Raw genomic sequence first — 26,562 nt, 5'->3', positions numbered from 1 at the left:
ATAAATTCATATGCTTTACTAATTTTAAACATAAAAATGTATTTCTAGTCTAACCGGAAACATACAAATTTAATTAAAATTTAAAGCTCATATAAATTTATAATTGAATCCACAAATTTAATTTATTTTCAGTCGTTATTTAAATTAATTCATGATTTTAATTTTAGTAAAATAATTAGAATAAATAAAATTTATTATAATTACAATATTCAAAATTAAAATCCAAGAAAATAATTTAAATTATTAATTTTAAAATTAATTAAAATTACGTAAAGTGAAAATTTCAAATTAAAATTTTAAGAACGATCTAATCGTGATGCAACATCACCACGCAACGCACAGCCATAGGCCACACGCACGCAGCCATCGCTGGCCATGTGCGCGCAGCCCATGCGCTGCGTCGCATCTGCTGCTGCATTCCATCGCAAGGCATCCGAGGCACGCTTGGCCTCTGGCTCGCTGCGCACCTGCCCTCGTCGCACGCGAGCTTGCGCTCATCGCACGAGGAAGTAGCATGCGAGCAGGCGCTCGCAGCACGCGAGAGATCGATGTTGGGCGTAGCGCTCGTGGCACGCGAGCTTGCGCGAGGAAGTGCGCGCTGTGGCGCAGCTCGCTTGCTGCCCACACGCGACTGCTCGTGCCTTGCTTTCGCCCTTGCCCATTCGCCCATCGCACACAGCCCACGACACAAGGCAGGGCTGCTGCCTTGTGCTCGTGCACCATGCCCTTGCTCGCTGCATTCGTACCGCATGGGCGACGAGCTCCCTTGCTCGTCGTCACATGCCCGCACTATACAACACCCCTTAAGGGTAGCACGTAGCGTCCATTGCTTTGTGCGTGCAAGTTTTATGAGCGAGTCGCATAAAATTTTAAAAATTTTAATTCAAAATTAATGACGAATTAATAAAACATATTAATTTCATAATTTTAGGGCGAAAAATCGAAAATTTATTAATCAATTAATTTCCGATCGATCATGGATTCAAATTTAGGTCATAAAAATTTAAAATTTAACACAAATTTACAATTTTTATGGTGGTTTTTAATCATAGGTATCTAATTAAATTATTAATTAATTATGAAAATCAAATCAATTCTAAATTATTCAAATTTCAACAAATTAATCATAATTACAAATTATATTGCATAATTAAAAAGGCTAGGCATTCAAACTTGTTAAACATATACAGTAGGTCAATCAAAAATTCAAGATTTATCAAGAATCGCAAATATTTAATTTAACATCTTAAATTTACAAAATTTTGCGTTCGAAAAACTAAAACCTCCGAAACGTCATAGTTAGGCTTCGAATTTGGGAATTCTGGGTTTTGTCAAAATTTTAGAATGCCTTTTACATGCGGAATTGACACAAAAATCACTCGATTTGGTTGAGTAACGAACATTCTGCCGAAACAACTGCGTACATATAATTAAATAAACGCAATTTGCAATTAATTAACAATTACGAAAATTAATCACCCCTTTTAATTCTTGCAAATTTGTAATATTTAACCATGTTTATGCAATTTAGATTATGAAAATAATAAGAGGCTCGTGATACCACTGTTAGGTTATGATACATATGACAATTCATAAATCATGCGGAAAAACCATAAAGCCAGGAAAGCATATTATTTACACATAATCATTTAGCATAGAATAGATGCATACATGTTGTAGCGTGCCTTCCCTAGCTGCGCCCGAACCGAACAAGAACAAGTCTTTAGGACTCCAAATGTCGTCCCTCCGTAGATAGTCCACAGTACGTCCGGATCCGCCTCAAGTTAGACCAACTAGAATCGCCCTTAAGGTGCTTAGGAATTTCGGCTATGTGTTTGCAAGTGTATGGCTGATTTTTCTTTCAAAAACTTACCCTTTGAATACTTCAATCGTGCCCATAAATTGTGACCCTAGGCACCTATTTATAGGGGTATGGAAAAGGAATTGTAATCCTACTAGGATGTGGATTTGCTAGTTAGAATCTTATTAGGACTCTAAATAACAAAATCAATCTATTAGGATTAGGATTTAATCTTTGCACGAATTCTAATAGGATTAGGATTCCCGCACAAGCGTTGCACGAGCCGTGCACCCGCGCAAGCCTTGCGGCCCACGCCAGGCGCACAGCGCTCGGCCCACGCTGCTGTGCTCTCGCGCGCGCGCGCCCTTGGCTGGGCCTGGCCTTGCGCTGGGCCTGGTCGAGACGTGCGTTGGTGCGTGCGGCTCGCTGGGCGATGGCCTGGCTTCGTGCTGGGCCTTCGTCTAGCGGGCCTCGTCCGATGCTAATTCGTACGATACGCTTCCGATTAAATTCCTGATTCCGGAATTCATTTCCGATACGAACAATATTTAATATTTCCGATTCCGGAATTAATTTCCGTTTCGAACAAATATTCAATATTTCCGTTTCCGGAATTATTTTCCGATTCCGATAATATTTCCGATTCGAAAAATATTTCCGTTTCCGGCAATATTTCCGATTCTGGCAATATTTCCATTTCCGATACGTACCATGTTTCCGTTTCCGGCAACATCTATGACTTGGATAATATTTATATTTCCGATACGATCCATATTTCCGTTTCCGGCAATATCATCGTTTCTGGAGTATTCATTTCTTGCTTGTGACGAACTCAGCTCCCACTGAAACCAAGATCCGTCGATTCCGAATATCCATAGATAGAGTATTTAATGCCATTAAATACTTGATCCGTTTACGTACTATTTGTGTGACCCTACGGGTTCAGTCAAGAGTAAGCTGTGGATTAATATCATTAATTCCACTTGAACTGAAGCGGCCTCTAGCTAGGCATTCAGCTCACTTGATCTCACTGAATTATTAACTTGTTAATTAATACTGAACCGCATTTATTAGACTTAACATAGAATGCATACTTGGACCAAGGGCATTATTTCCCTCAGTTCTCCTCTTGAAATTTTTGTTGGTGTCTGATTCGTCTGAATTGAGGGTTTCCATTTATCCGCTCATAGTGAGGTTTATTTTTCATCCTTATTTTCTTTTATTTTTCCAATGATCTCTAATATTATTATATTATAATATATTAGGGTTTAATTTTTGTTTATCATTTAATTTTTGAAATGCATGATTTTATTCGTTGCTTGTGTTTTTCCAATTTGGACTTTTCTTGAGTTGTAAGTTGTTGATCCCCCTTCCCCCCTTTAGCATCGATTGTTTAATTTATTTTTAATTAAATGTATGATTTATAGTTTTACTTCATCATGTCCAAATTGAGTTTTTCTTGAAAGTTTATTTTTCATAGTAATAGACATAAATTTCATAGTTGTAGAGTAGTTTATTGAACTACACTTTACCAATTTCAAGTTAATTAGGAAAGAAATTCAAAGGATAGTTTATTGGACGAGCAACACAAGTCTAAATGAAATTTCTTTATGATGAAATAGGAAGGAAGCAGTCTCAGTGCTCCACATTTTCTCCTGTTTGTATGTCGAAAAGTTCAATTTAGATTAATATATCCACATAAATCTCCTGCTTGTATGTCTTATCTATTTGGTTTGTGAATGTCATTTGACAAACCGAGATGATTTATAACTCAAAACTCTTAATTTCGGTATCAATTCTAGACAAGGGTTATGCAGGAATCGAATTACCTAAATTTGGCTTTTTATATGCAGCATCTATATCTTTTCTTAGAAAAGTATGTCAGATTTAGCTAAGATAATTAGACAATAGACACTGCACCTTTTCAAATTTAAATAAAAATGTACTTGGTTTTAACCCTTATAATAGGGATTAGATACCCTGTTATACTGCCCAAGTGCCAAGTCGACGCATAACAACAGAGTCTATCAAGAATTGTGTTACTAACTCTTTTTGATTCTGTCTTACGGAGTAACTCTCTAAAGGAGAGCAGGACTTGATGTGCAAGCTTTGTAGTGCTTTGTACCATTTTTTTAAACTGAAAAAACCAACGCCTTCAGTAATGTTACATATTGGTCCGATTATTAGGAAGTTGTTGCTGAGAAGCCATAAAATATTTCAATTGATCTTGATGCCTTCATTGATTCGAAATGTCATAGAATGGCCGAAAAGGTTGGATGAGAATTAGATTAATCACGTTGAAATAACTTATGATATAATTTGAGATTAGACTTCAAGTTAAAGTAGCTAAAATCTAAAAAATTGTAATGTTTTTTTGATTTCATATTGCTACATTTTATACGTACTTGTAATCATAAAATAAACCAATCATAGTTCATCTCAACCCTCAACTACCTCTAAACTAGTACAATTGTAATGTTTTTTAGTTGTATTATAACAAGAATTATTAGAGTTAATATACTTTAGCATCACGTCTTTTATTATAAATGTAGCAATATGAAATCAAAAAAACATTACAATCTATCTAATATACATATATAAAGGAGGCATATTTGCTGAAAGATTAGAGCGCCACCTAGGATTACTAATGGTTTCGGCCAATGAAAAATAAGATTTCTAATTTCTTTTTGAATTAAAAAAATCAAGTGCCACGTAGATAATTAATTAGGTGCCACGTAGATATTTTAATTAATTAATTATTAATATATACAACTCCATCGAAAATCAAAAACTCTAAGAATTAAAAAATAATCGATTGCCACGTAGATAATTAATTAGGTTCCACATAGATATTTTAATTAATTAATTAATTACTAATATATACAACTCCATCTAAAATCAAACACTCTAATAATTAAAAAAAAATCTAAAATAAAATTTATCCAAATCAAACAATAATATAAAATAAAATAAATAAAATTCAATTTAAAATCAAACATTAATCCAATAATAGAGCGCCACGTAGAAAAATCTAACGGCTTCGGCCAATGGAGGAATATTTGCTGAAATATTAGAGCGCCACCTAGGATTACTAATGGTTTCGGCCAATGAAAAATAATTTTTCTAATTTATTTTTGAATTTAAAAAATCAAGTGACACGTAGATAATTAATTAGGTGCCACGTAGATATTTTAATTAATTAATTACTAATATATACAACTCCATCGAAAATCAAACACTCTAATAATTAAAAAATAATCGATTGCCACGTAGATAATTAATTAGGTGCCACGTAGATATTTTAATTAATTAATTCATTAATTACTAATATACACAACTCCGTCTAAAATCAAACACTCTAAATTAAAAAATAAATCTAAAATAAAATTCATCCAAAATCAAACAATAATCTAAAATAAAATAAATAAAATTCAATTTAAAATCAAACATTAATCCAATATTAGAGCGCCACATAGAAAAATCTAATGGTTTCGGCCAATGAAAAATAAGATTTCAAAATTAATTTTGAATTAAAAAAGTCGAGTGCCACGTAAAGAAATGATTAACTTTCACGTAGATATTTTTTATTAATTATTTATTAATATTACGCATATATAATTTTATCCAAAAACAAACACTTTCATAATAAAAAAAAATCTAAAATGAAATTGAATGCAAAATCAAAAACTAATCAAATCTAATATATAAAAGCGGTATATACATATGATTTTTATTTAAAAATAACAATTTAATAGAATCCGTGCATTGCATGGGCTAAAATCTAGTTGTACAATACTTAAAAAAAAAAAAAAAAAAAAAAAAAAAAAAAAAAAAAAAAAAAAAACCAAAATTCTATAAGATTAAACAAATGTTTAATCTTTAATGTGTCATTATTATTCTTGTAATGACCAATGGGCCTCGTCTAAATTAATGACTAGTAAGGAGTAGTAATCAACCAATATCAACCATAATTCTTAATTTTATAATTATTAAATTATAATTATTTATTTGTTAAAAAAACAAAAAGAATCATCTTTTTTTTTATATGAATCGCCAATCTCTCTCTCCTTTGTTTCTCTCTCCAAAATCCAGAAAAGCCATTGTTATTTTGGTCTAAAATAATCAGACGCAGGCCTTTTATATCATCACTCGTCTCGTATATCATTTGATCCATCTATTATCCGTACACACTCTAAGAGACTGCTAGTGTAACTCCCACCGGGCTCTCCCTTAACCCTATCACAATATTCCCTTCTCCATTCCTACCTCTAATTCTTTAAATTGTCTATTTTCCGTCCAACATATTTTTTATAACTCACCGGCCGATCTCCATATTTTCTTAGGTTTTCCGGATGGTGGTATCTTTCCCGTCCATCATCGGAACTATATTTTAGGGTTTTGGGGTTGAAATTTAAAGAGGTTTTCTGTTTTTTTGAAGTTTGATTTGAGTGAATTAAATGGAAGATTACAGTCATGAAATGAGTGAAAATAGTGGACGGAATTTCACATATGTAACGTCATCAATTTTAGGACCAAATAATTCATCATCTACTTCACCATCTTCTTCATACGTGGGAAGAACAACAACAACACCATTTTTTCATAATCAGTCTTGTTTTGAACAACAGCCTCCGGTTGTGAAGACCGAAGCCGATACTCCTCATCATCATCGGCAACAGCATCAGCAACAACATGAGCATTTTTCAAGATTTCACTACCCTCTACTTGGCGGGCGAGTCGACTCTCCGATCCCGTGTTCTGTTCATCCTCATGACGACCAAGATCAAGACGGTGTTGGTGGTGGTGATCAACATATTCATGGGAATACCACAAGTAGTTGTGATAATCATGAAGTTGATACTATTAAAGCCAAGATCATTTCTCATCCTCAATATTCTAGCCTCTTGGAAGCTTACCTTGCTTGCCAAAAGGTACTCTCTTTATTTTAATGTGACGTAGATCCAAACTGTGGGGGGAGTTGAAGATGGAGCTTTTAGATGACGAACTCATATGAATTATGTGATGTTTGGTCAGGTGGGAGCTCCACCGGAGGTGGCAGCACGGCTTGCAGCGGCACAACAGGAGTTCGAAGCTAGGCAAAGAGCTTCCCTCTTAACTTGTAGAGACCCCTCCAAAGATCCGGAACTAGACCAATTTATGGTGATTAACTTGAACAAATCTCTAATTAATTACTCTACTTTATTGCGTATTAAAAAAAAACACACACGGGATACTGATTTTGACACTCATATTAAATTAAATCTAAGCCTCCGAGGGGATTCAATTAGTAAAAGATAAATGAATATTAAATAATGAAATTTGTACTGGCAGGAAGCATATTACGATATGCTAGTGAAATATAGGGAGGAATTAACGAGGCCAGTCCAAGAAGCTATGGATTTTATGAAGAGAATCGAAGCTCAGCTCAATGTTATCGGCAATGGTCGTGTCACTGTCTTTTCTACAGGTATCCCCTCATCTCTTTTTAGAGGGACAAATTAAAATGGTTACCATTTTCCAGGTTAGCTATGCATTACCAATAATTGACCCGTCAACCACCGGGTGGGTTAGATACTCAATTCCAGATTGGGTTTCAGATTATCTTTTTTTACCCAAAAGAGGTTAAGAGGGTAAACAACAAATATTAATTTCCTTCTAATCAACTTAATTACAGTCTAGCTTAATTTTGAGTCTACTGTTCTCTCTCCTACTCCTACTCCTACTGCCAGGGGATATCATCTAAATTAACGGTTGTAATTGTATCAAGTGGAAAATATGAGGTTATTTTCCAAATTGAATTTTTTTTACTGGTCTAGATATCATAATTGTAAGATATGAAATGGATAGAGATTAGAGAGAAATGGAAAAGATCCCAACAGCCTGTTACGGCTGCAGATTACTCGATGAGGTTACCAATAATATTCCAATATGCAGAATAGTAACTAGATTTTTACCATAATAGGATAAAATTATGGGTGTTTTGTGTTGGGTAACCCTAATAAATAATTGCCTGAATCACGAGTTGAATAGGGAAAGTATCCATTCAACCAAGTTCTAACGGTTTAATTGTTCTATGTTCTTGTTTCTTCTTTTTTCCCCTTTTTGTTTTGGTGTGGACAGTTCTAGAAATGACTTCAGTCCAACCGTATTAATTAGCTAAATGACTGTCACTGCGTATAAATACGGAGTATTAGTTTAGTCAATACGGAGTAAGTATTCCAAGGTAACACAAACTGAGTTTGTATTTTACGGAGTATAATTTTATATGTACCTGTACTATTTAGGTTTCTGAATTTTTTTACACTTGTTATCTTCAGGGACCCGATACAATATTTAACTATTAATATATCCAATTTTTTAGAGAAAAATTCATAAATTTTCTACGGAGTACGCCGTATTACAAAATAAATAATCCGTATTATTTATGAGCCTAAATAATACGGAGTACTCCATACAAATTTAGGCTCTCTTTTGTTTGAAAATTTTTGACTTATTTGAGATAAATTAATTTCAGATAAGTTCGGTTAAGTTTAGATAATATAAGTTCAGAAAAAAAAAAAAAAAAAATTCACACACAAATTAAGTGTTTTTCAGATAAACTAAGTATAGATGGTTAAATTCACATAAGTTAAGTTAAGGCTACATGTACACCTAGTGTACAAGAGTGGGCAAATAAGAGTGAAACCAATCAAGAATTGGTGTTTAATATATACACACAAACTTGTTTTTCAGATAAATTAAGTACAGATGGTTAAGTTCACATAAGTTAAGTTAAGAATGAAACCAATCAAGAATTGGTGTTTATGTGGAAAACCAACTTTTGTGTGGAGAACTTGCCAGCGGCATATGGGGGACCAAAAATATTGTTTATTTATTTATTTTAATTACAAAGTGATTACAAAATGTACTCCCTCTGTCCCATCTTTATAAACTTGTCTTTTATTTCTTACGTTTTAAAATTACAGTCTTTTTTCTATTTTAACTTGGTCATTAAATTTTCCACTTTTCCAAGTACTTTATTTATTGAAAATGTATTAAAGACAGAACAAAACAAAAACATGTACTCCCTCCGTTTCTTTTTGTTCTTTATATTTTGCTTTTTGGGTCTCAGAATGTTCTTTACATTTTCTTTTATATTATCACATAAATTATTTACTTTTCTATCAAAATTTGTGTCAACTAATTATTTTAACCAAATTAAATTCAATGGGTCATTTAATATCTCACACTTTTCTATTGCGATATTAAATTTTTCTCATTTTCCCAATATCAGAATTTTTTGATAAGAGTGAAAACATTATAAATAAACGTAATTTTCCTTGTTTAAGAAAAATATAGGGGAATCTCAGTGCACATTAATTAGTCGTTAATAAACGTGCAAAATGCTAAACGTAAATAACAAAAAGAAACGTAGGAAGTACTATATTACAATTCCCCATGTACTGTATTTAACTTTTCATTATACTAGCTATATTCTCTTTTCTAATACAAACCAATTACTAATGTACTATAATTTACTTTTTAATGTACTACATTCAAGTTTTCTTTAAACCCGTGAATATGGTCAAACGGGACTATAAAAATGGGACGGAGGAAGTACGGAGTTTATAAGAGCATCAATTGTAGTGGTAACTCTTATTTCTCCCTCTTAATTATCTCACCTCATCACTCTTAATAGGAGTTAGCTACCAAAAATACAAGAAACACGTTAACTCTTATACATTAACTCTTAGATAACTTTATCATATTATTTATTTTATTTTTGTTACTAAAATGCCAAAAGGCAAAAATCATACTCATCAATAAGAGTGGGCTAAGAGTTACCCCAATTTTCTTAAGAATTAGCTATAAAAATTTCTCTCCTTAAGGGTGGGCGAAAAGTCCCTAAGAGCATCAATTGTAGGGGTCACTCTTATTTGTCCACTCTTAATATCTCTCTTCATCCACCTCATCACTCACTCTAAGGCTCTGTTCTCTTCACCTTATTTTCACTTATCTGAGGTCTGATAAGATAAGGCAAGATAAAATAAGGGCCAATAAGATAAGATAAGATAAGATAAGTTCAAGGTCAATAAGATAAGATAAGATAAGATAAGTTCAAGACCAATAAGATAAGATAATGTAAATCCTAACACTTATAAAGTCTCATACTTTGATTACTATTCACACAATAGTGAATTACCTGAATTACCCCCAATTTCCTTCATGTTTATATTTTTGTCTTTTCCTTAAGAATAGAGTACTTACGGTTATAACCTTTGCCTTATTAATGTTGTCACGATTGAAGATGCGACCTTGTGTTAATATAATTAGAGATTTTTGTGATTCTTTATTGGTTTTCTAATGACGGGTTGTAAAATTTATGCCTTTCTTTATTAAATAGTTTCATTAATATAGAAGCATGTTGCTAATGTTGCACGTGGAATGCTACAATAACAATTGTAGTGAGTTTAATGTTGCTTGTGGAATGCTACAATATCAATGACACTTATGTTGTAAACGTATTTATGATTTCGTATTATCAATTACATGCAAATTGAACTTTAGCATCGCTAATCTAGGATTAACGTAAACTTGTAAATGACAGTCTTTTACGTAACACTTATGCAAAATAAGTTTGTATACCTTGGGGGATCGTGCGCGTTAGCGCACGGTCCAATAACTAGTATTACATAAGGTTATACTATAAGTTCTAATAAGATAAGATAAGATAAGATAAGGGCTAATAAGACAAGTTAAGATAAGATAAGATAAGATAAAATAAGATAATGGTCAATAAGATAAGATAAGTTCATGGCCAATAAAATAAGATAAGATAAGATAAGTGAAATTCTCGTGAAGATAACACTACCTTAATAAGGTCTACCTATCAAAAAGATCAAGAAGTACACTATCTCTTATCTACTCCCTCTTAAGCACCTTTTACATTTTTTTTTTCTTTTATTTAACAAAAAAGCAAGCAAAATATCCCCACAATCATCCACATCAGCCCTCTTATTTTCTAAGAGCTACCTCTTATTTAGAAGATGTCTCCATCAACCTCTAAATAAGAGGGAGCTAAGAGTTACCTTATTTTTACTAAGAGGTAACTGTTAAATTTTCTCTCTTCTTAAGAGGAGGTTAAGAGTCGTCTATAATTGATGCTCTAACTATTGCAAATGTACACAAAACCAGGAGAATCTCATTCTTACTTTCACGTATATTTTCTTTTTTTCATTGGTAAAATTGTCAAAAGGTACCTTTCTTTTATCTCACTTTGTGAACTAATACCTTATTTGTCCAATTTTTTCAAATAATACCTTGAATTAAAAAGTTGCATTAAAAATGGCACCTTAGAGCAACAATTCGGCTAAATTGTCAACTTTCCGGCCATTGACTCATGCTTCCCTCCAAAACATTGTGCGTGTGAAACAAACAAACCAAAAAACCACGCGCCTCTCGATCTCTTTTAAGAAAAACACTACCAACCAACAATCTCATATCCATCTCAAGTTTTTTGGGGGAAAATAAACTGGTTTTTTTGGTGGGAACAACACTACCAACCAACAATATCATAAAAACAACACTAACAACCAGAAATCTCATAAGAACAACACTACCAACCAATAATCTCATATCCCACTCCTTTGGAGCTTCAGCAAAAGAGATATTAGTAATCTGATTTCTCAGATGAAGGATCAGTCTATTGCTCGTGTTAAGGAGATTTTGCAAATGGAAATGTATTCTGGTTATACTTGTAATCCAGATTACCTATCTGTTTGGCATCGTCTTTTGTTGAATCATGACAAGTTTATCAATATTGTGAAAGGAAAATCAGAATGAAAGAGCTAAATTGTAGAGTTGAGTTTTTATTTTTACTGAAAATGGTGGTTGAGTGAAGGAATGAGAGCAGTGTAGTAAATGGGAAGAAGAAAGAGCATTGGAATTCTCAACCAAAATTTTGAATGTGGTTAATTGCTGAGAGAGTGTTCACACGCGTATTTTTCCCACTCAAAGTGTGCCAACAAACGGAGTCAATGGCCGGAAAGTTGACAATTTGGCCGGATTGTTACTCTAAGGTATCATTTTTAATATAATTTTTTAATTCAATGTACTATTTGACAAAACTGAACAAATAAGATACTAGTTCACAAAGTGAGGTAAAAAGAAGGTATTTTTTGACAATTTTGCCTTTTTCATTAGATTAATTTCGCTCATTTTATAAGAAATTAACAACTATATTCGGGCCTATGTATATTCGGTTGCTTGAACTTGTCTTCTCTTCCTCTCCGTTTTTTCAACAAGATGGTATTAGGAAAATTTTGGCTAAATGATTTATGGTTTACATTCTTTGTTGATACTGCGATATCTAAGTAGTCATTCGTTTTGCTTAATTTGGTTTAACTAGTAAAGTCCTCTAATTTCAACTGTTAGTAAATTATAATTTCAAATCTATACGTTCTTCTTGGTTGATACTGTTTCAATTTCATTTCCTATAACTTTTCAATTGTAATTAAGAAATCATTAGTTTGATAAGAAAATTGCTATTGTGAATTATAATTATAATCATTATCGATTAAACACTCGCCGTCTTTAACCACTGTTGGTGATTATTTATATTATTTTTTGACATAAATTGGTGAAATTTTTTCGTCAAAAGCATGTTTTGGTTAATAACAATGTATTTCAAAATACACATTGAGATAAATGTAACAAGATCACATCTGACTATATTTTATCTTAGATATAAATTATCAATAATAGTCTAAGTAAATATGTGAATAGTGTAAATAGTCTAAATGTTGAAAGTATTATGAAGTAGAGGTAAACCAAATTTATTCACAATTATCATTTTTCACTAATATATTTTATTTTATGTGTACGTAGTAGTTTAGACGTAGTTAAGTAAATACTCCAAAATACTTTGAAAATGTTCAGAAATAAAATAAACGATAATTTTCATAAAAGATGGTTTGTCAACATTTATTTTATTTTATTTTTTTAGGAAAATTGTCAACATTTATTGGTGAGACCAACATGTTAGCCAAAAGACATGAATAGTGAATAAAAAAAAGGTTAATTAACCTGATCAACGAATCATACTCGTATTATAGTGGAGCTTCTGGTAAATCAAGACGAAAACAACACGTTTTGGAAATTTGATGTCTATTTAATTTAAGTTTTAAAATGCTGCTTTAATTAAACTGCACAGTGATCTGTTAATCATCCTTTAATAAAGCTGTTTCCATATTAGGCAAGGGAAATGTCGGCATAATAAAAGAAATTAATAAACAAATCATGGATTTTGAGATTGAAAGTAATAATAATTAATAATAAAAGAAATGAACTTAGGATGCTTATGCTGTAATGGTCGAAACAATCAGTGATATAGGCTTCTGTAGGTATAGCCTGTACGCTTTGTCAGGACATCTTTTCATATTTATGACACTGCCACTCTCACTTCGACTGTCTTTTTTTCCTTCTTATTTGCATTATTTAACTAAAATATCTTCCATAAAATCGGATTGGATTTTCGGTCTTTTCTAATTAGAGATATGCAAAAAACTTTAATGTGATTTTTAAGGTGTGATTTTTAAGGTGTTATTTTTAATTTGTTCAATAGAAAAATTGGATATTATACGACTATGTTATACTGAATATATTTGGTACGTATTCAAGTATTTTACATGACTATTTTTTAAAAAAAATCATGATTTTGGTCTAAAATGACACTAATTCTTACGGAGTAAAAAATAAAAAAGCTTGTTCCACGCTATATTTATTATGGACTATGCCTAAAAAGAAAAGTTAACAACTCAATTCTAATTTATTTTGACATGTTTATTAACATTATTATAAAAAAGTATCAAATTAGTGTTTTTAGTGCCTGATGTGCTTAAATAATGTGATTTTAAGTTGCAATTCTCTTTTAATAACATAAGGTTACTTTGATTCAAAAAATGATTATTAATATCTAAGAAAAATTGGTGTTTAATTTATTATAATCAGTATATATGTAAAGGGGGTGTTAGACTAAACGGTGGGCTTTGGGTTCACGCAAGAATAATCCCTAAAATGAAGTGTTGAACGCTTCATAACCATGTCCGAGGATTTAGGATATGATGCGGATATTTAAGTTAAATAAATACTCCTTCCGTTTTTTAGGGGTCACATATATATTACTTCCGAATGTCCTTTTTAGTGGTCGCATTTCCGTTTTTAGTAAGTTTTCTACCGTCCCTTTTAATTATTTAGTATATCTAATTTTCTCTAGGGACCACCACTACATTAAACAATTATTTTCATTAGACTCACCCCCACCCCTCCAAAATATTATGGTTCCCACTCCCTTTCTTTGAGTTAAAATATTTACCCCACATTCACTTGCTTTATTATTTTTAATAGATTTAACTCTTTTTCTTTAATACGCGTGCCGATCAACATATGATCCCTAATAAAATACGGTGGGAGTAACGTTCATTATAGATATCTGAAAATTTAAATACGAAGTAGCCAGATGTGAAAGATCTGGATAGAATACCCGTTTCTTGAATCTGGTTGGTCATGTCCGATTTTTTCTCCCATCCCTACTGCTTGACCTAATTACTTACTACCTCTATTCTCGGATGATTTTTACGTTAAATATTTAAACGACAATAAGAAACTTTGAGCAACATGTGATGGTGGGAGTAACAAGTGAAAAATGAATGGCTATAACTTGTCTAACTATGTAAGTGGGTGAAAATTAATATTAAAGTATTGTGACTGGTTAATTAAGTTGAGGTGGATTCTCATAGTAAAATATTACAAATTGTATTTTGTGGTGGATTAAATGAAAGTATAAATGTAAAATTGATATGCCAAAAATGAAAAAAAGAAGAGGGGACGAACTTTAAAAACGTAAAAAACTTTCAAGAACGTATTAGTATCCATGTACAAATATTTTGTATGCCTTAGACATCCATACTTGACCTTACTCAATTACTCCCCAAAGGCGACCCTACAGTCGCTCCAACTAAGTGATATAGTGTAAAGAGACTGATTTTCGCACACAAATGCTTCTTGCTATTGACACATCTTTCTGAGAGTATGGCACAATTCTTGTGTTCTCATAATGGATATGCCAAAATTACTATTTTGGGAGCTAAAATCGTTTTCCCATATAAAATCCACCAAGAATACTTAATTAAGTGTCATCCCTAATATCTGATCGCTATAAATCATACACATATTTCTTCCTTGCGTTTTTCCTAAATGTATAAATTGACTTTTATGGATATTTTATTTAAAATAAATTACTTCTACATTTGGTAATTTTCGACCATAAAAATTAATAGTTTCTCACACTCTCTTATAAACCCACATAATTAAAATAAAATCATCTGTCAAATATTGTGTAATCTCGTATCATTCTCATTAATCACACACGTATATATATATAGTACAACTCAGTTACCTAAACCCTAGGTACACATTAGGTAACATACCATAGTTAGGACTGTACAGAATATTCACAGAATAATATCTAATATCTTAACATATCTTAACATCCCCCCTCAAGGTGGAGCATGTAGATCTCGAATGCCCATCTTGTTCAAAAAAAACTCAAATTGCGCCTTCCCCAACGCTTTGGTGAAGATATCTGCTAACTGAACCTTCGTCGATACGTACGACGGACTGATGATCCCTTCCTTGATTGCATCTCGAATGAAATGACAATCTGACTCGATGTGTTTTGTCCTTTCATGGAACACCGGATTCTGTGCTATATGCAACGCAGACTGACTGTCGCAGTACATCCTCATGCCTTGGTCGTGTGTCACCCCCAAGTCGCGTAGTAGTTGTTTCAACCACTTCAACTCACACGTCAGAGCTGTCATCGACCGATATTCTGCCTCAGCAGACGACCGAGAAACAGTATGTTGTTTCTTGGTCTTCCAAGAAACTGGCGACATACCAAGTGACACAAACCATCCAGTCACCGACCGACGCGTCATTGGACACCCCGCCCAATCCGAATCGCACCACCCCTCCAACTGCAACGCACTATCCGACCGGAGTAGTATACCTTGACCCGGACACTTCTTCAAGTATCTCACTACTCGCAAAGCTGCTTCCCAATGTGCCTCCTTTGATGCCTGCATAAATTGAGATAGGACATGTACGGAGTAAGCGACGTCTGGTCACGTGACAACCAAATAAACCAGACGTCCGATCAGACGCCTATACTGCTCACCATCCGGCAAGTCTGGCCCGTCTGCCAATGCCAACTTATGATTTTATTCCATAGGAAAGTCCACAGGCTTTGCTCCCAACAATCCAGCCTCTGAGATGATGTCGAGGGCATATTTTCTCTGACACACATAGAACCCTTGACTACTTCGTGCCACCTCTAACCCAAGAAAGTACTTCAGAGCCCCGAGGTCTTTCATTTTAAAGCACTCCCTCAAGTATGCCTTAAAACTCTCAAGTGCAAACTTGTTATTGCCTGCGATAATCATGTCGTCTACATAAATGAGCACACTCAGCTGCAACGTACCTTTAGACAGAGTAAAGAGCGAATAATCCGACAACGACTGTCGAAAGCCATAGTGCGTCAGTGCCGTCGACAACTTCTGGAACCAACATCTAGGTGCTTGTTTCAACCCATACAACGACTTTCTCATTCGACACACCTTGTCAGAGTTATTCTTCTGGAATCCAGGAGGAATCTTCATATAGATCTCTTCCTCTAAGTCACCGTGCAAGAAAGCATTGTGTACGTCCATCTGATGCACGTCCCACTGGTTGACAGCTGCGACAGCTAGGAAAGTTCGAACTGTCGCCATCTTCGCGACGGGAGCAAATGTCTCATTATAGTCCAACCCTTCCTCCTGATGATTCCCTAGACATACCAATCGGGCCTTCAGTCTCAACAAATTCCCATCTTCATTACGCTTCTCAGTATACACCCATTTACTCCCCAGTGCTTTCTTCCCTTCTGGCAACTTTTCCAACGTCCATGTCCCCTGTTCCTCCAACGCGTCGATTTCAGCAGCCATTGCTTGACGCCATCCCTCATGCTGCATCGCTTGTTTAAAACTCTTAGGAACTTTCCCTTCTTGCAATGCAGCTATATACTGCCTGTGCTTTGACGAAAAACGCTCATAATTAACAAAATATGTGATAGGATAAGGAGTACCTGAGGGTGGTGACGCCGTAGGTATTTTGTCGGAAGTACTATATTTTTCCCGTATTGTATGTATCACAGAGTCTTTCAGCTTTGTCGACGGAAACTTCGCACGCTTCCCCCTTCCTAACTCTGTATCCTCCACACACTGCCTTGTCTCACTCTCATCACTACCCGTCGTCTCATCTACACCTGAGACGACGTCTGATTCCACTCGACTAGGTGTATCATGTTGTTTCTCCCTCACAGGAGACGACACCTCCTCTGTGGCACCTGCAGGTGACGACACTTCCTCATTGTCACCTGTAGGCGACACCTCCAGAGTACATCCAGTCCCACTCTCATCCAAACCCCACTGGTCAAGCACCCCATCACCATCATGCATTGCAGGCAACATAGTCGACGTGTCTGCGAATGGAAACGTCCGTTCATGAAATTTTACATCCCTTGAGACAAAGAACTCGTGTGTCTCCAGGTCGCACAGTTGCCATCCCTTCCTGCCAAACGGGTAACCCAGAAACACACATTTGCGACCACGAGACGCAAACTTATCCCCTTTACTCCGGAGATTATATGCATAACACAGACACCCAAATACCCGGATAGACACATACGATGGTGGTTTTCCAAATAACATCTCATAAGGGGTTTTATTGTCAAGGACCGGTGTAGGTGTACGATTGATCAAGTGACAAGCAGCCAGAATACATTCCCCCCAAAATTTTATAGGAAGATTCCCTTGAAACCGTAACGCTCTCCCAACATTTAAAATATGTTGGTGCTTCCTCTCGACTCTCCCATTCTGTTGAGGTGTCCCAACACATGACGACTCAAACAGAATCCCATTTTTAAAGAAATAACCTTGCAAACAATTAAACTCAGTACCATCGTCACTGCGAACAACTCTCAGGGATCGATTAAACTGACATTGAATCATGGCAACAAAATTAAGAAACGACGATTCAACTTCCATTTTATTGCACAATAAATAAATCCACCCACCCCTAGAATAATCATCCACAATGGTAAGAAAATACTTCGCCCCACTCGACGAGGGTGTTTTGTAAGGCCCCCATAAGTCAAGATGAACAAGGTCGAATGGGCGACTTGCACGACTATCACTATTTGGAAAACTCTCCCTACATTGTTTCGCTCGTGGGCATACATCACAAATGTTTTTATTCTTCCTAATCTTATGACTCACAGGAGGAAGTAACTGCAACACTTTTTCCGACGGATGCCCCATACGTTGATGCCACAAGTCGACCACACACTCCACTGCTAGCACACGAACCCTTGGAGCCCCACGGAAAAAATATAGTCCTTCCTGTCGATCACCCACGCCAATCACCATCCTCGTCGAGCGGTCCTGAAGAACACACATTTTGTTAGTAAATTGAGCAGCACAATGTAATTCATCACTTAATTGAGTTACAGAAATTAAATTGCAGTTCAATTTAGGCACAAATAGAACGTTATCGAGCACGAAACCATCCTCCAAGACCACCGAACCATATTGATTTGAATTGGCAGGTTGACCATCTGGTAACACAACCTGTTGATTGCTTGATGTTTTGATATTTCTCAGAATTGAAATATCACCCGTCACATGACGTGAGGCCCCACTGTCAACAATCCATCGTAAATCAAGATTACCTTGCAACTTGTTTGGTGGTCGTGATAAGATGTCAACAATTTGCTGGACTTGCTCCTTCGTCACACCAACAAGCTCATGATTGGTTGTCGTCACTACTCCCTGCGATCCGCCTCCACTCGTCACAGTGGCTGTCGCCCCTCCTGTGGTATTACTCACGGCATTGGCACGAGCGACACCACTGGTCGACGACGCAGCCCTACGAGCTCCTCTGCCTCCTCTAATCGACGTCCTGCCTCCTCGACCAGGCCCTCTTCCACCTCGTTTCTTCTCATCCCACCATTCGGGAAAACCAATCAGCTGATAACAAGTTTCTTCCTCATGACCCTCACGATTGCAATGACCACAAAATCTGTCACTCGCATCTCCCGACCTCGACCGACCCTTAGTCTCGACCTTGAACGCCATGACACTCTCCGTACCTCTCGTTGCCTTGGCGCGCATGGTCTCGGTATTCATAACCGTCTGGTATGCCTCGTCGAGGCCTAGCAACGGCGATCTTGCTAACAGTTGTGCACGAATGGCTTCATAGTGATCGTCTAGGCCAATTAAGAAATAGTGCAGACGATCTTCATCATGAATGTCCCCCACCTGCTTCGCTATGTTGCACGTGCAACCCGCATATATACACCTTGGAACTCGTGCATACTGTACGTACTCCTTCCATACCTTCGACAAGCGGCCATAGTACTCCATGACGCCCTCAGACGTGCCCTGCTTGCAGCCACTCAGAGCCATCTTAATATGGCAGACCCTAGTGCCTGTCACGACGCAGTACCGCGTCCTCAAATGACTCCGCAACTCGTGAGCAATATCAAAGTCTTCCAGATTCGAACTCAAACTCTCGTCTATGGTGTTTGTGATCCAAGACACCACCATCGAATTGACCGCAATCCAATGTTTCATCTTCGTCGCGTCCGTAACGGGTTCCTTCACAGAACCATCAAGAAATCCAAATTTGAATTTTGAAATTATCGAGCGACGAACGGCTTTGGCCCATTCATCGTAGTTCGATGCTCCTCTCAGTTTCACAGGGGTGATAACAATACCGGGGCCGTCGCCTGACCCGAGATAGTAGTCTAGGTCGACGGCGGCGGCGATGACCTTTGGTGGTGCCTCCTCATCGGAACTCATGGTGATACTTAAGGAATTGTTAACTCCTAATCTCAATACTCAACAAGCGAAGAAATTCGCTGTTCTCAATACTCGGCTACACTCTCTCAAATTCTTGCGGAAAAAAAATCTAGGATTTTTAACCTAGGCTCATGATACCATGTCAAATATTGTGTAATCTCGTATCATTCTCATTAATCACACACGTATATATATAGTACAACTCAGTTACCTAAACCCTAGGTACACATGCATTAGGTAACATACCATAGTTAGGACTCTACAGAATATTCACAGAATAATACTTCGTATCTAATATCTTAACATATCTTAACATCATCATCTCTCACATGTTATCACTATCATTATCTCTATTATTGTTTTTCTTTAATAAACAAACTATCTACTCGACCACTTGAAACATATAATAATACTTTTGCATGGATCACTTAAAATTATATGCACATTTAAGTGATGCATTTAGAAATACCGACAGAGTATAGTCTAATTTATACCCCCCACAACTCGTAAGAGCACCAACAATATAGGACAGTCTTCTCATTTTCTTTTTCAATTTTAGAGGATCTTCCCATAGCGGGAGATATACTCGTACCCCTCCATCCTTGAATATGAAGTACATACTCTGATATTGGAGTAACCTCTTCTGCCTCTCTTCCCTTCTCCTTTTGATTTGACACATGGTCAATGGTTCCCTCTTTCTCTCCAATATCCTTTTCACACATGGTGCATAATTAAATATTGAATTAAAAGATGGGTGATGATAAATGTCGCAAGTTGCGACAACATTTAGTTGTCACAATCTTACGTGTCAGAGTTTAATTGGTAAATATAGGCACCACGTAATTAGCTATGCGTCATCAAAATATTTGTACTATCAATGTAATATTTTTACTATGAAAATATGTAAATAAGTTATTCGATATGTAAAACGAAACAAATTAAAATATTAAGACTTTCCTACCTTTTTTTGAAACATGTATAATAGATTATTACGGAGTATTACGGAGTAACATATTTAACTTTTGTATGAAATTAAACTAATAGTTACTCCACACTTGTTTTAATTTGTTTCAAATGAGCCAAAATTGCATTGTAAATGACACATATGAAAAGATTGATTTTGATCTATGACTTATTGTATATACTTTTTACCTAAGGGTGAGTTCGTGAGGAGTCTGAGAGGAGTCTGAAACGGAGTATGAGGTCAAACTATTTGGATAATGTGATAAAAGATACAACAAGTCCGGAAGTGAGTTTGAAAATTCAAGACAAATCAAGACTCACTTAAAACTCCACATTTTTCTCCAACCAAATCAAATCATGTTATATGATCATCACACTTTATCTTACTTAATTATGTTATTTAATGATCTTAGTTGAGTCTTAGATGAATCTGTGGATGACGTAGTGGAGTATCACGTGTGGATAAAATTTGATTTTATGTCTTATCTTATTTTATCTGTATATATTAGACCTAAAAGGATATTATCAGGAATTATTTGCCCGATATTTATATTAGAACGAAATAATTAAAAATAAGGTAAGAGAATATAGAACCATGTATTTTCGGAACTTAATGTACTTGAACTTTTTTATCTCTAAACTTATTTTGTTTAAAATTATTTTAACCTATTACTAATATATTTGTATTGTAAACTTATCTAAACTTACTAAATTTGAATTACGTGAAAATAAGGTGGGGCGAATAGAGCCTTTGTATCACTCTCAAAGTCTGAAAACTTTGGGTGTGTTATCTTGACCTTTAAAAATAAAGTTTGAAGTCCAATAAATTCAGATAAGAAGTAAGTTTTAATATAAATTAGATCCAACAAATTCAGATAAGGTGATTATGTTCTCAACTTTACTCTATTACAATCACATTAATTATATCAGAATCAATTACGTATTTACGTGTAATAAATTCATGAACTTTTGGATAAAAAGAATGCACTATTTAATATCTCATCTCCTCGCGTTGTTTTGATTTAATAGTTACTCCGTACTCCCTCCATATCTTTTTGTTTTTTTACGTTTTTTTTTTTGGTGTTTCAAAATGTTCTTTACAGTTCCTTTTATATTATCACATAAATGATTTAATATTTTATCAAAATTTGTACGTGTCAATTATTATATTAACCAATTAAATCCATTGAGTCATTTAATCCCTCACACTTTTCCATAAAGACATTAACTTTTTCTCATTTTCCCAATATCAGATTTTTGATAATAGTGAAAACATTGTAAATAAACGTAATTTTCCTCGTTTACATGAAAAACTTAGAAGAATTTCAATGCACATTAATTAGTCGTTAAAACGCGTGTAAAATACCAAACGTAAAAAACAAAAAGAGACGGAGGGAGTACAATTTACCTCTTCACACTTGTCAATATAAATGTATGAATATTAATAAATCTAATTTTGTATTCATAAAAATTATAAAAAGATATATTCCAAAAGTAAATATTGAGAATAATAAAATAATTAAGACACCATACAACTATTCCCACCGTTTCTTTTTGTTCTTTACGTTTAACCTTTTACACGTTTATTAACGATTAATTAATGTGCATTGAGATTTCTCTATTTTTTTCATTTAAACAAGAAAAAATACGTTTATTTATAATGTTTTTACTTTTATCAAAATTCTGATATTGGGAAAATTAGAAAAATTTAATGTCTCAATAGAAAAGTGTGAGAGATTAAATGACTAAATGAATATAATTGGTTAAAATAATCATTTGACACAAATTTTGATAGAATATTAAAGCATTTATGTGATAATATAAAAGAAAATATAAAGAACATTTTGAAACATCCAAAAAGAAAAACGTAAAGAACAAAAAGAAACGGAGAGAGTATGTATTTTCTTAAGCATAAATCACATATGATACTGAAATCAAAATTTGTGAATAGTATAAAAAATAAAATGGTAATGATGAAATTCGATTGACTATTATCTTAAAATATGTAATCCGATCCTTAGTTTAAGAAGTTTAATGATGATATGAGTATTTACAAGTATCCTCCACCTCCTGACTAAAAGTTTGTAGCATGTGCCTGGACTAAATGGGTCTAGTGTTCTAGGAAATTGGAGCTGCAGAGTTCTTCGCATGCTAGCTAAGCTTAGTCCACCAGACAAGACATTTGACAAGCCCTTAACTCCAAAGTTTTTATAAATATTTTTATTTTTGCTTTCTTTTCATGTTTTCAATTCTGGATGTATTGGTCAATTTTTGAAGCCAAGTTACTGAGTGGTGTCATTTCCTGTCCTGTGTATTGTGCAAATGCATGTTTTATCTGACATATGGGCCTTTTAACTCAGTGTTTCACATCACCTTTGCTCTTAATTTATACGGAGTAGGACTACCATCATACTGAGTATTTGGATTTAGTAGGAGTAACACCAGCCCAACCATTACATTTGGATTCAGATAATACAGTCAATCTGTGAATATTTAGTAGTCGTACTAGTTTAATTTTGCCGTGCTAATCTATGTCATCTATCCAGATTCAACCGCAAACCTTCAAAATAATAAATAGCAAATACTTGAAACCTAAAACTAAATGAGCTAAACTTAAATAAATAAAAAAAAGTTATATTTTAGGACCATTTCTTAAATTGATGATACAATTATGATGATCAACTTAGGCAACGGTATGAGCTGATAGTTGAAGAACAACTTAAATCATAAGACATGAATTTTGTGTGAAAGAAGCATGAAAACTTGCACGCATACCTCATGCCGAATATGTATTTTGCCATCAAATGTGTTTAGTCGTAAGCTAGCTTGTACATTTGTGTTAAATATATAGAGTCTAGCTTAATAATAAAAGATTGGGTATGCTAATTAAAACGCTTATATACATGAATTAGCAGACGATAAATCTGAGGGGGTTGGTTCATCAGAGGAAGATCAAGAAAATAGTGGTGGTGAAACAGAACTTTCTGAGATAGATCCTCGAGCTGAAGACCGAGAATTGAAGAATCACCTTCTGAAGAAATACAGCGGTTACCTGAGTAGTTTAAAGCAGGAACTCTCTAAGAAGAAGAAGAAAGGTAAGCTTCCCAAAGAGGCTCGTCAAAAACTGCTCAGCTGGTGGGAGTTACACTACAAATGGCCTTATCCTTCTGTAAGTTTGTTTAATGCCTTGACTTAATTTTAACGTCATACTCTTAATAATTAAGTTCATCAAAATGCTTAAGCAATACATGCATGTTTGGGAAGATTATAATATTACGAAATTAAACAATTAGAACAACTTATTTCGATATTGTGATTGACGAATAGAACAATTGTCGCACTGCTCTAAAGATAATTCCTCACTACCCGATGCAGTAGAACGCTTGCGGTTGTTCTCCAGGATTAACACTATACGACACCAAAAATTGTATGCACTCACAAGCCTCGATTGCAAACCAGATATTGCCCAAACACTAAAGAGAGTTTGAGAGAATATGAATTGAGTTTTCTGTTTTTGAGATAATGTATTTCTGGGAAATAACGGAAGGAAGATAATATAATCAGAGGTTAGGAAATAAAACGACTAAGTAACTAAAACCGAAATCAATTTCCACTAGGGTTGATTTATTTTGACTGTTGCGTAATCAAGGGAAGATTCTCGTAACAAGAAATTAAGTAAACAACCGACGACCAAAAACAATATATGGGCCCACAACCCACCACACACCTACGCATTGCATTTTCCAAGATATCAAGTCGGACCCGACCCCAGCCCCAGCCCCATACCCCTCTTCCCATTTCCTTTACCCAGTAATATACTCAACCCTCAATGTATAAATAAAGGAAGAAACTCGTTTCACTTTTGCACTCTTTATTTATTGTTTCCAACTAGAACTTCCAACATACGAGGTATACTTATTCCAAAGTTAGTGACGTTGACTTACAATAACTTAAATTCAAGTGAATCACTTAGCGGTTTGTCAGTGCATGGTGATTAACATACCTAGTTTTCAATTATTTTTGGTGCGAATGAGCAGAGAAATACAAATTTCATTTAGAGGCGGGATTCGAACCCGGAACTGTAACTAGACATATCTTTAGGCATACCATATACAATTCCTTAGTTTTAATCACTAGGTCAAAACTTCAAAATTTCTGAATATATTAACTGCATTCTTTTTGAGCTGCAACTAGCAGGACGTAGTGGCTTATAATCATTATTTTGGTTATAGCATAATGGACCCATAAAATGTCAGCCAGGCGTTTCACTCATTATTTTGATGATCCCCCCATGTGTTCTTGTCATACATACTAGGTCTCAAGGCCATGGGTCACTCAAGGGAAGTTTGCTAGTGCAGTAAACTGATCCAATCAAGGTCGTTTGTTCCCCTTCCTTTCTCTCCAATTCCTCTTACCCAAACAAAGTGTTAAGCATTAAGAAGATTTGAGCCCAAATAAGAACAAAATTAACCAAGAGTTGCGCCTATAGAAGATAAAGCCTTGAGCTTCATCGTTTAGCTCTTAATTTCAGCAAATTCTATCGACCAAAACATAACCAAGATGATGTTTTCTTGTTCATCTGTCGGAACTCGGAACTCGGAACTCGGAACTTTACCAAAACAGATTGCAGATTTTTCACTATTTGGATGCAAGCAAGATGACAAACCAAAAGCGACATGTGATTTTAATAACTGTAACACAAAACCCGATAAACTCAAGGTAACCATGACTAAAACACAAACCAGTTTCTTCTACAGTCTTGACAGTAACATATACTCGATACAAAAGATAAAACTAATGGGCTAGAATTGGGTAACCATGTCTCCAACATTCACATCACTAAAAAATTATACATTATTAGAAACTGATTTTCATACAAATATATGCGCGCTATAAGCATCTCATATTTTGTGACTGAATTACTAAAGTTTTCTCTAAATAATATTTGAGATTGTATTTTAATGAGTTAGCCAAAATTCTATCTCAAACTTATAATAATTGGTCGTTGCCAAAATTCTACATCTCTATAAAGTGACTATTTTGTAGTGCATAATCTAGGAAAATTTGCAAGGCGTTTGAAATTTCCTCTATTAATTTTCATTCTGTTAATTTTCCAATATTAATTAAGAGCAGGCTTGTGGTATAATTTGGTATATTGACAAGGGTAAATATAACAAAAACAGGAATCGGAGAAAGTGGCGTTGGCAGAAGCAACTGGATTGGACCAAAAACAGATCAACAACTGGTTTATAAACCAGAGAAAACGACACTGGAAACCATCCGAAGACATGCAGTTCATGGTGATGGATGGCATTCACCCCCACAATCCAGCCCTCTACATGGATGGCCACTACATGGGCGATGGTCCTTACCGGTTCGGAACATAACAAGCATGCCTCTTTGGCCTCTCATCTTATATTTTTACACGTAGCTCCTATGTCCAATATAAGCTTTTATTCATGCTACAAAATTACGGATAGCGATCATGGCATGATCGACCACGTACAATATGCTTGTCCTAGCTAAATTTCGCATGATTTTGTTTTGTTTGTGTAGTAAATTGGTGCATTGTGTGTATCCAACTGTATAAGAATTAAGAAACTAGTCCATGGCAATTGTAACAACTTAGACATATATTTTGCTAATTCTTTTTCAAATGGGACTTTGTAATAATGCAACTTGAACTAAATTAAATGTCTCAACCATTTATAAGCTAGATAAGTGTGTTTTTTAAATTTCTGTTAATTTTTAGGATTTTTCTCTTTGGTAGCCATCAAGTTTTGCAAATTCTCAGTGGTAACAAAATATTTGCCAAGTTCTCTCAAATAGCATTAGCTTTTAAAAGTTTCTCTATGGTAGCAT

General features: G+C 34.8%; 2 protein-coding genes across 3 annotated transcripts; one reads left to right on the top strand and one right to left on the bottom strand.

Moving 5' to 3' along the window:
• The first annotated feature begins 5,853 nt into the window (after window positions 1-5,853).
• LOC110776525 (homeotic protein knotted-1) lies at window positions 5,854-26,435 on the top strand. 2 transcript variants are annotated; one of them, XM_021981084.2, is made up of 5 exons: window positions 5,854-6,732; window positions 6,836-6,961; window positions 7,133-7,268; window positions 23,613-23,869; window positions 25,884-26,435. In XM_021981084.2, the coding sequence occupies exons 1-5, from the start codon at window positions 6,259-6,261 to the stop codon at window positions 26,085-26,087; spliced, it is 1,197 nt and encodes a 398-aa protein (XP_021836776.1). In that variant the 5' UTR covers window positions 5,854-6,258; the 3' UTR covers window positions 26,088-26,435. The 2 variants fall into 2 exon arrangements, with proteins under 2 accessions (XP_021836776.1, XP_021836777.1); XM_021981085.2 differs by having other exon boundaries at window positions 5,855-6,732; window positions 23,616-23,869.
• On the bottom strand, window positions 17,703-20,488 carry LOC130463934 (uncharacterized). Its single transcript, XM_056833229.1, has 2 exons — window positions 18,606-20,488; window positions 17,703-18,318 (listed from the first exon to the last, which is right to left on the bottom strand). The coding sequence occupies exons 1-2, from the start codon at window positions 19,735-19,737 to the stop codon at window positions 18,284-18,286; spliced, it is 1,167 nt and encodes a 388-aa protein (XP_056689207.1). The 5' UTR covers window positions 19,738-20,488; the 3' UTR covers window positions 17,703-18,283.
• Window positions 26,436-26,562: the final 127 nt, after the last annotated feature.

This window comes from Spinacia oleracea, chromosome 6 (assembly GCF_020520425.1).
Source record: "Spinacia oleracea cultivar Varoflay chromosome 6, BTI_SOV_V1, whole genome shotgun sequence".
Lineage (NCBI taxonomy): Eukaryota > Viridiplantae > Streptophyta > Magnoliopsida > Caryophyllales > Amaranthaceae > Spinacia > Spinacia oleracea.
Note: the sequence above shows the minus strand (reverse complement) of the source record. Positions and strands in the feature narration are given on the sequence as shown.